This window comes from Eucyclogobius newberryi, unplaced genomic scaffold, assembly GCF_026437365.1.
Source record: "Eucyclogobius newberryi isolate DKJ021-1_F unplaced genomic scaffold, fEucNew1.0.hap1 SCAF_184, whole genome shotgun sequence".
NCBI lineage: Eukaryota > Metazoa > Chordata > Actinopteri > Gobiiformes > Gobiidae > Eucyclogobius > Eucyclogobius newberryi.
Genome location: NW_027315817.1, coordinates 93,839 through 105,000, shown reverse-complemented (window position 1 = coordinate 105,000; position 11,162 = coordinate 93,839). Strand labels below are relative to the sequence as shown.

The following is an 11,162-nucleotide window of genomic DNA, read 5'->3' as shown; positions in this document are numbered from 1 at the left end:
GTGTGTGAGAGGCGTGGCTAAAGCTAGTGTGTGTGTGAGGGGTGTGGCTAAAGCTAGTGTGTGTGAGGGGCGTGGTTAAAGCTAGTGTGTGTGAGGGGCGTGGCTAAAGCTAGTGTGTGTGAGGGGCGTGGCTAAAGCTAGTGTGTGTGAGGGGCGTGGCTAAAGCTAGTGTGTGTGAGGGGCGTGGCTAAAGCTAGTGCGTGTGAGGGGCGTGGCTAAAGCTAGTGCGTGTGAGGGGCGTGGCTAAAGCTAGTGCGTGTGAGGGGCGTGGCTAAAGCTAGTGTGTGTGAGGGGCGTGGCTAAAGCTAGTTTGTGTGAGGGGCGTGGCTAAAGCTAGTGCGTGTGAGGGGCGTGGCTAAAGCTAGTGCGTGTGAGGGGCGTGGCTAAAGCTAGTGCGTGTGAGGGGCGTGGCTAAAGCTAGTGCGTGTGAGGGGCGTGGCTAAAGCTAGAGTTTGTGAGGGGCGTGGCTAAAGCTAGTGCGTGTGAGGGGCGTGGCTAAAGCTAGTGCGTGTGAGGGGCGTGGCTAAAGCTAGTGCGTTTGAGGGGCGTGGCTAAAGCTAGTGTTTGTGAGGGGCGTGGCTAAAGCTAGTGCGTGTGAGGGGCGTGGCTAAAGCTAGTGTGTGTGAGGGGCGTGGCGTTTGAACCTCTCTTCATGTCATGCTAATGCTAATGCTAACATAAGACGCTTTATGACCTGGAAATATCAGATTGTGGCTCTTGACAAAGCGAGTGCCATAAACAGGAAACAGCAGTTGCTAACGTGATTTGCTAGCTTTGTGTTGCTAACGTGCTTTGCTAGCTTTGTGTTGCTAACGCGCTTTACTAGCTTTGTGTTGCTAACGCGCTTTGCTAGCTTTGTGTTGCTAACGCGCTTTACTAGCTTTGTGTTGCTAACGCGCTTTGCTAGCTTTGTGTTGCTAACGCGCTTTGCTAGCTTTGTGTTGCTAACGCGCTTTTCTAGCTTTGTGTTGCTAACGCGCTTTGCTAGCTTTGTGTTGCTAAGGCTCCACATAGTCGTTAGCATCAGTGGAAACACGGCGCTTTAGCACGAGATCGAGTCAGAGTTTGAGACAAATGATTCTATTGTGTTTCTGCTTTTTGCCTCTTGTTTTGGCCTGAGTCTGTTTTCTCTCTCGTCCAATCATCATCTAGAACAGTGGTTCTCAACCTGGGGTACGGGAGATTATTTCATGTTGTCTCCCGAAGATTATGGGGGAAATGTATCTCTTAAAGGAGCCTTGGCGTGCGAGGTGAAAGTGTGAGTCATTGTCTGAGAGAGAAATAAGATGTTTTGACTCTTTTATTCTGGAGGTCGTGACAAAGGGGCGTGTCCTGAGTCTCACCGGTAAACCTGAGTTTCCAGGTTCTCCCTTGGATCCTGGAGTCGTGTTGTCAGATCCAGGCGCTCCCTGTAAGACAAGAACCAGTCAGGAAAGTGCAACATATACATGAGAAGGTTCAGACCTCTGCAGAACAGCAGTGGGGGGGTTCAGACCTCTGCAGAACAGCAGTGAGGGGGTTCAGACCTCTGCAGAACAGCAGTGAGGGGGTTCTGACCTCTGCAGAACAGCAGTGGGGGGGTTCAGACCTCTACAGAACAGCAGTGAGGGGGTTCAGACCTCTGCAGAACAGCAGTGAGGGGGTTCAGACCTCTGTAGAACAGCAGTGAGGGGGTTCAGACCTCTGCAGAACAGCAGTGAGGGGGTTCAGACCTCTGCAGAACAGCAGTGAGAGGGTTCAGACCTCTGCAGAACAGCAGTGAGGGGGTTCAGACCTCTGCAGAACAGCAGTGAGGGGGTTCAGACCTCTACAGAACAGCAGTGAGGGGGTTCAGACCTCTGCAGAACAGCAGTGGGGGGGTTCAGACCTCTGTAGAACAGCAGTGAGGGGGTTCAGACCTCTGCAGAACAGCAGTGAGGGGTTCAGACCTCTGCAGAACAGCAGTGAGGGGGTTCAGACCTCTGCAGAACAGCAGTGAGGGGGTTCAGACCTCTGAGATGTTGTTCATCTCATTCATGACCCAAGTGAGTGACATTGAGTCGGATGCTTCTTGTAATGGATCCAGTGTGACAGGTGTGTCAGGTGTGTCAGGTGTGTCAGGTGTGTCAGGTGTGACAGGTGTGTCAGGTGTGTCAGGTGTGTCAGGTGTGTCAGGTGTGTCAGGTGTGACGGGTGTGTCGGGTGTGTCGGGTGTGTCAGGTGTGACAGGTGTGTCATGTGAGCAGGTGTGACAGGTGTGACAGGTGTTTCAGGTGTGTCAGGTGTGTCAGGTGTGTCATGTGAGCAGGTGTGACAGGTGTGACAGGTGTTTCAGGTGTGGCAGGTGTGTCAGGTGTGTCAGGTGTGTCGGGTGTGACGGGTGTGTCGGGTGTGTCGGGTGTGTCGGGTGTGTCGGGTGTGTCGGGTGTGTCGGGTGTGTCAGGTGTGACACGTGAGCAGGTGTGACAGGTGTTTCAGGTGTGTCAGGTGTGTCAGGTGTGTCATGTGAGCAGGTGTGTCAGGTGTGTCAGGTGTGTCGGGTGTGTCGGGTGTGTCGGGTGTGTCGGGTGTGACATGTGAGCAGGTGTGACAGGTGTGACAGGTGTTTCAGGTGTGGCAGGTGTGGCAGGTGAGCAGGTGTGACAGGTGTGACAGGTGTGTCAGGTGTGGCAGGTGAGCAGGTGTGACAGGTGTGACAGGTGTGTCAGGTGTGTCGGGTGTGTCAGGTGTGTCGGGTGTGTCGGGTGTGACATGTGAGCAGGTGTGACAGGTGTGACAGGTGTTTCAGGTGTGGCAGGTGTGGCAGGTGAGCAGGTGTGACAGGTGTGACAGGTGTGTCAGGTGTGGCAGGTGAGCAGGTGTGACAGGTGTGACAGGTGTGTCAGGTGTGTCGGGTGTGTCAGGTGTGACAGGTGTGTCATGTGTGTCAGGTGTGACAGATGTGACAGGTGTGACAGGTGTGACAGGTGTGACAGGTGTGACAGGAGCTGATGTTTCAAACTTCTGGTATTTTTGTCCATTTCTTTCTGAGCTGCTCATGTAGTGATCCATGTGCCTCTTATGTCAGCCGCCATTATGACAGGAGCTTATGCCCGACGGGAGCTTATGCCCGACGGGAGCTCATGCCCGACGGGAGCTCTTGCCCGACGGGAGCTTATGCCCGACAGGAGTTAATGCCCGACGGGAGTTTATGCCCGACAGGGGCTTATGCCTGACAGGGGCTTATGCCCGACGGGAGCTCATGCCCGACGGGAGTTTATGCCCGACGGGAGTTTCCATGTTGTGGAGAGACGGGTTATTGGTGGATAGTTGGACAGGGGTGTGTCCTCTGAAGGGTCCTTCAGGGTCGGTAGTTCGATTCCCGCTCAGTCAGAGGTCAGAGGTCAGAGGTCAGATCCGCAGGTTGGAGGTGCGAACGCAGCTGCTTCATGTGAAAACTGCTGTTGTGTCGTTGGGCAAGACACTTAACCCCAGAGTCTGTGAATGTGGTTCTGATGTAGCTTCATAAATGTGACAATTTATCATTAATCATGTTATTACATGTCACTGTGTGTACTGTTACTATATATATATATATATATATATATATATATATATATATATATATATATATAGATAGATAGATAGATAGTAACAGTACAATGATACTCACCGGGTCGCCGCGTAGCCCCCTTTGACCCTTTAGCCCCGCCTCTCCTCTCAGTCCAGCGATACCCTACAGGACATTAGAGCCGTCAATCAAAGTGTGAGGGCAGAGGCCAACTTTGGGCCTGAGGCGGATTCTTCTGCAGCAACAGAACACACACACACACACACACTCGTCAGTTCCTCACCTCGTCTCCGGGACGTCCTGGAGCTCCTTTAGATCCTTCTGTCCCTGAAACACCCTGAATACAAACACAAATACTGCATTAACCTACTCTATGAGGACACTTCATCTGTCTGGAGGGTCTAAGGACACGGGACGCTGGGACGTGTGTCTAAGGACACGGGACGCTGGGACGTGTGTCTAAGGACACGGGACGCTGGGACGTGTGTCTAAGGACACGGGACGCTGGGACGTGTGTCTAAGGACACGAGACGCTGGGACGTGTGTCTAAGGACACGAGACGCTGGGACGTGTGTCTAAGGACACGGGACGCTGGGACACGGGACACTTTGTGTCGAAGGACACAAAAATACATTAAATTGAAGTATTAGAAGTATTAGAAGTATTAGTAGTATAAGTATTAGAAGTATTAGTATTAGAAGTATTAGTTTTAGAAGTATTAGAAGTATTAGTATTAGAAGTATTAGATGTATTAGTATTAGAAGTATTAGAAGTATTAGAAGTATTAGTATTAGAAGTATTAGTAGTATTAGTATTAGAAGTATTAGTATTAGAAGTATAAGAAGTATTAGAAGTGTTAGTATTAGAAGTATTAGAAGTATTAGTATTAGAAGTATTACTATTAGAAGTATTAGTGTTAGAAGTATTAGAAGTATTAGTATTAGAAGTATTAGAAGTATTAGTATTAGAAGTATTACTATTAGAAGTATTAGTGTTAGAAGTATTAGTAGTAGTAATATTAGAAGTATTAGAAGTATTAATATTAGAAGTATTACTATTAGAAGTATTACTATTAGAAGTATTAGTGTTAGAAGTATTAGAAGTATTAATGTTAGAAGTATTAGAAGTATTAGTATTAGAAGTATTAGATGTATTAGTATTAGAAGTATTAGAAGTATTAGTATTAGAAGTATTAGTAGTATTGTATTAGAAGTATTAGAAGTATTAGTATTAGAAGTATTAGTAGTATTAGTATTAGAAGTATTACTATTAGAAGTATTAGTGTTAGAAGTATAAGAAGTATTAGAAGTGTTAGTATTAGAAGTATTAGAAGTATTAGTATTAGAAGTATTACTATTAGAAGTATTAGTGTTAGAAGTATTAGAAGTATTAGTATTAGAAGTATTAGTATTAGAAGTATAAGAAGTATTAGAAGTGTTAGTATTAGAAGTATTAGAAGTATTAGTATTAGAAGTATTACTATTAGAAGTATTAGTGTTAGAAGTATTAGAAGTATTAGTATTAGAAGTATTAGAAGTATTAGTATTAGAAGTATTACTATTAGAAGTATTAGTGTTAGACGTATTAGTAGTAGTAATATTAGAAGTATTAGAAGTATTACTATTAGAAGTATTAGTGTTAGAAGTATTAGTATTAGAAGCATTAGAAGTATTAGTATTAGAAGTATTAGAAGTATTAGTATTAGAAGTATTACTATTAGAAGTATTAGTGTTAGAAGTATTAGAAGTATTAGTATTAGAAGTATTAGAAGTATTAGAAGTATTAGAAGTATTAGAAGTATTAGAAGTATTAGAAGTATTAGAAGTATTAGCATTAGAACTATTAGAAGTATAAGTATTAGAAGTACTAGTATTAGAAGTATTAGAACTATTAGAAGTATTAGTATTAGAAGTATTAGAAGTATTAGAAGTATTAGAAGTATTAGAAGTATTAGAAGTATTAGTATTAGAAGTATTAGTATTAGAAGTATTAGTAGTATTGTATTAGAAGCATTAGAAGTATTAGTATTAGAAGCATTAGAAGTATTAGTATTAGAAGTATTAGAAGTATTAATATTAGAAGTATTAGAAGTATTAGAAGTATTAGAAGTATTAGAATTAGAAGTATTTGAAGTACTAGAAGTATTAGAAGTATCAGAAGAATCAGAAGTATCAGAAGTATCAGAAGTATTAGAAGTATTAAAAGTATCAGAAGTATCAGAAGTATCAGAAGAATCAGAAGTATCAGAAGTATCAGAAGTATCAGAAGTATCAGAAGTATTAGAAGTATTAAAAGTATCAGAAGTATCAGAAGTATCAGAAGAATCAGAAGTATCAGAAGTATCAGAAGTATTAGAAGTATTAAAAGTATCAGAAGTATCAGAAGTATTAGAAGTATCAGAAGAATCAGAAGTATCAGAAGTATTAGAAGTATTAAAAGTATTAGAAGTATTAGTATTAGAAGTATTAGTATTAGAAGTATTAGTAGTATTGTATTAGAAGCATTAGAAGTATTAGTATTAGAAGCATTAGAAGTATTAGTATTAGAAGTATTAGAAGTATTAATATTAGAAGTATTAGAAGTATTAGTATTAGAAGTATTAGACGTATTAGTATTAGAAGTATTAGAAGTATTAGAAGTATTAGAATTAGAAGTATTTGAAGTACTAGAAGTATTAAAAGTATCAGAAGAATCAGAAGTATCAGAAGTATCAGAAGTATCAGAAGTATCAGAAGTATTAGAAGTATTAAAAGTATCAGAAGTATCAGAAGTATTAGAAGTATTCCTGTGACTCTGGTGTACCTGTTCTCCGTTCACCCCGTTCAGCCCGTCCTCTCCGTTTTCTCCCTAAATTAAAGTTTTTTAACTTTTTATTTTTCGAGGATTTGTTAAAAAAAGAAACTCACCCGATCTCCTCTGGAGCCTCGGTATCCCTGAGGACAAAAGGACAATTAACCCAGAGGACAAAAGGACAATTAACCCAGAGGACAAAAGGACAATTAACCCAGAGGACAAAAGGACAATTAACCCAGAGGACAAAAGGACAATTAACCCAGAGGACAAAAGGACAAACACATGTCTAACCCTGAGGACAAAAGGACAATTAACCCAGAGGACAAAAGGACAAACACATGTCTAACCCTGAGGACAAAAGGACAATCAACCAAGAGGACAAAAGGACAAACACATGTCTAACCCTGAGGACAAAAGGACAATTAACCCAGAGGACAAAAGGACAAACACATGTCTAACCCTGAGGACAAAAGGACAATCAACCAAGAGGACAAAAGGACAAACACATGTCTAACCCTGAGGACAAAAGGACAATTAACCCAGAGGACAAAAGGACAATTAACCCAGAGGACAAAAGGACAATTAACCCAGAGGACAAAAGGACAAACACATGTCTAACCCTGAGGACAAAAGGACAATTAACCCAGAGGACAAAAGGACAAACACATGTCTAACCCTGAGGACAAAAGGACAATCAACCAAGAGGACAAAAGGACAAACACATGTCTAACCCTGAGGACAAAAGGACAATTAACCCAGAGGACAAAAGGACAATTAACCCAGAGGACAAAAGGACAATTAACCCAGAGGACAAAAGGACAAACACACGTCTAACCCTGAGGACAAACACACGTCTGAGGACAAACACACGTCTAACCCTGAGGACAAAAGGACAATTAACCCAGAGGACAAAATGACAATTAACCCAGAGGACAAAAGGACAAACACATGTCTAACCCTGAGGACAAAAGGACAATCAACCAAGAGGACAAAAGGACAAACACATGTCTAACCCTGAGGACAAAAGGACAATTAACCCAGAGGACAAAAGGACAATTAACCCAGAGGACAAAAGGACAATTAACCCAGAGGACAAAAGGACAATTAACCCAGAGGACAAAAGGACAATTAACCCAGAGGACAAAAGGACAAACACATGTCTAACCCTGAGGACAAAAGGACAATTAACCCAGAGGACAAAAGGACAAACACATGTCTAACCCTGAGGACAAAAGGACAATTAACCCAGAGGACAAAAGGACAAACACATGTCTAACCCTGAGGACAAAAGGACAATTAACCCAGAGGACAAAAGGACAATTAACCCAGAGGACAAAAGGACAATTAACCCAGAGGACAAAAGGACAATTAACCCAGAGGACAAAAGGACAAACACATGTCTAACCCTGAGGACAAAAGGACAATTAACCCAGAGGACAAAAGGACAATTAACCCAGAGGACAAAAGGACAATTAACCCAGAGGACAAAAGGACAATTAACCCAGAGGACAAAAGGACAAACACATGTCTAACCCTGAGGACAAAAGGACAAATAACCCAGAGGACAAAAGGACAAACACATGTCTAACCCTGAGGACAAAAGGACAATTAACCCAGAGGACAAAAGGACAATTAACCCAGAGGACAAAAGGACAATTAACCCAGAGGACAAAAGGACAATTAACCCAGAGGACAAAAGGACAATTAACCCAGAGGACAAAAGGACAAACACATGTCTAACCCTGAGGACAAAAGGACAATTAACCCAGAGGACAAAAGGACAAACACATGTCTAACCCTGAGGACAAAAGGACAATCAACCAAGAGGACAAAAGGACAAACACATGTCTAACCCTGAGGACAAAAGGACAATTAACCCAGAGGACAAAAGGACAATTAACCCAGAGGACAAAAGGACAATTAACCCAGAGGACAAAAGGACAATTAACCCAGAGGACAAAAGGACAAACACATGTCTAACCCTGAGGACAAAAGGACAAATAACCCAGAGGACAAAAGGACAAACACATGTCTAACCCTGAGGACAAAAGGACAATTAACCCAGAGGACAAAAGGACAATTAACCCAGAGGACAAAAGGACAAACACATGTCTAACCCTGAGGACAAAAGGACAATTAACCCAGAGGACAAAAGGACAAATAACCCAGAGGACAAAAGGACAAACACATGTCTAACCCTGAGGACAAAAGGACAATTAACCCAGAGGACAAAAGGACAATTAACCCAGAGGACAAAAGGACAAACACATGTCTAACCCTGAGGACAAAAGGACAATTAACCCAGAGGACAAAAGGACAAACACATGTCTAACCCTGAGGACAAAAGGACAATCAACCAAGAGGACAAAAGGACAAACACATGTCTAACCCTGAGGACAAAAGGACAATTAACCCAGAGGACAAAAGGACAATTAACCCAGAGGACAAAAGGACAATTAACCCAGAGGACAAAAGGACAAACACACGTCTGAGGACAAACACACGTCTAACCCTGAGGACAAAAGGACAATTAACCCAGAGGACAAAAAGACAAACACATGTCTAACCCTGAGGACAAAAGGACAATTAACCCAGAGGACAAAAAGACAAACACACGTCTAACCCTGAGGACAAACACACGTCTGAGGACAAACACACGTCTAACCCTGAAGGACAATTAGCCCAGAGGACAAAAGGACAAACACATGTCTAACCCTGAGGACAAAAAGACAATTAACCCAGAGGACAAAAGGACAAACACACGTCTAAACCTGAGGACAAACACACGTCCGAGGACAAACACACGTCTGAGGACAAACACACGTCCAAGGACAAACACACGTCTGAGGACAAACACACGTCTAACCCTGAGGACAAACACACGTCTAACCCTGAGGACAAACACACGTCTGAGGACAAACACACGTCTGAGGACAAAGACACGTCTGAGGACAAAGACACGTCTGAGGACAAACACACGTCTGAGGACAAAGACACGTCTGAGGACAAAGACACGTCTGAGGACAAACACACGTCCAAGGACAAACACACGTCTGAGGACAAACACACGTCCGAGGACAAAGACACGTCTGAGGACAAAGACACGTCTGAGGACAAACACACGTCTGAGGACAAAGACACGTCTGAGGACAAAGACACGTCTGAGGACAAACACACGTCTGAGGACAAACACACGTCTAACCCTGAGGACAAAGACACGTCTGAGGACAAACACACGTCTGAGGACAAAGACACGTCCAAGGACAAACACACGTCTGAGGACAAACACACGTCTGAGGACAAAGACACGTCTGAGGACAAAGACACGTCTGAGGACAAACACACGTCTGAGGACAAACACACGTCTAACCCTGAGGACAAACACACGTCTGAGGACAAACACACGTCTGAGGACAAAGACACGTCTGAGGACAAAGACACGTCTGAGGACAAACACACGTCTGAGGACAAAGACACGTCTAACTAACACAGATTTGTCTCTGCTTTACTTCTTATGGCTGTTTAGTGTTCACTCTTGTCTCTGATTGGCTGCTCTTACCTTCTGTCCTCTGAGGCCTGGACAGCCCTGGACTCCCTGAGGCCCCGAGGGCCCCGCCCCGCCCCGATCGCCCTGAAAGACACACACACTTTAACACACAGTGGTCTTTATTTTGGCGGGTTCCAGTGGTTCCAGTGGTCTTTATTTTGGCGGGTTCCAGTGGTTCCAGTGGTCTTTATTTTGGCGGGTTCCAGTGGTTCCAGTGGTCTTTATTTTGGCGGGTTCCAGTGGTTCCAGTGGTCTTTATTTTGGCGGGTTCCAGTGGTTCCAGTGGTCTTTATTTTGGCGGGTTCCAGTGGTTCCAGTGGTCTTTATTTTGGCGGGTTCCAGTGGTTCCAGTGGTCTTTATTTTGGCGGGTTCCAGTGGTTCCAGTGGTCTTTATTTTGGCGGGTTCCAGTGGTTCCAGTGGTCTTTATTTTGGCGGGTTCCTCTGGAGCTCTTCAGCTGTTGCCACGGCAACGCTCACATTTGTGTTTTTCTTTTCTTTTCATTAAATTCCTAATGAAAAGTTAAAACAATAAAAAGAATAAAATGAGACTCACGGCGACGCCTTCTTCTCCCGGGAATCCTGGGTAACCTTTCTGCCCCGCCCCGCCCTGAAAACACAACACACCTCAGTCACAAGTACACACCAAGTACACAACAAGTACACACAAAGTACACAACAAGTACACACAAAGTACACACAAAGTACACACAAAGTACACACCAGTCACAAGTACACACCAAGTACACACCAAGTACACACCAAGTACACACCAAGTACACACCAGTCACAGGTACACACCAAGTACACACAAAGTACACACAAAGTACACACCAAGTACACAACAAGTACACACAAAGTACACACCAAGTACACACCAAGTACACACCAAGTACACACCAAGTACACACAAAGTACACACAAAGTACACACAAAGTACACACCAGTCACAAGTACACACCAAGTACACACCAAGTACACACCAAGTACACACCAAGTACACACCAGTCACAGGTACACACCAAGTACACACAAAGTACACACCAGTCACAAGTACACACCAAGTACACACCAAGTACACACCAAGTACACACCAAGTACACACCAAGTACACACCAAGTACACAACAAGTACACACCAAGTACACACCAGTCACAAGTACACACCAAGTACACACAAAGTACACACCAGTCAAAAGTACACACCAAGTACACACAAAGTACACACAAAGTACACACCAGTCACAAGTACACACCAAGTACACACAAAGTACACGTCAGTCACAAGTACACAC

General features: G+C 43.8%; 1 protein-coding gene across 1 annotated transcript in view; it reads right to left on the bottom strand.

Annotated features, from left to right (window-relative positions):
* The window catches only part of col6a4a (collagen, type VI, alpha 4a), a 147,303-nt gene that overhangs the window by 42,328 nt on the left and 93,813 nt on the right, over positions 1–11,162 (bottom strand). Inside the window, exons 20-26 of the mRNA XM_072451392.1 lie at positions 10,425–10,478; positions 9,882–9,953; positions 6,436–6,462; positions 6,332–6,376; positions 3,813–3,866; positions 3,632–3,694; positions 1,344–1,409 (exon numbers count right to left, since the gene is read on the bottom strand). Coding sequence (XP_072307493.1) covers positions 1,344–1,409; positions 3,632–3,694; positions 3,813–3,866; positions 6,332–6,376; positions 6,436–6,462; positions 9,882–9,953; positions 10,425–10,478 — 381 coding nt within the window. The remainder of the gene's footprint in view (positions 1–1,343; positions 1,410–3,631; positions 3,695–3,812; positions 3,867–6,331; positions 6,377–6,435; positions 6,463–9,881; positions 9,954–10,424; positions 10,479–11,162) is intronic.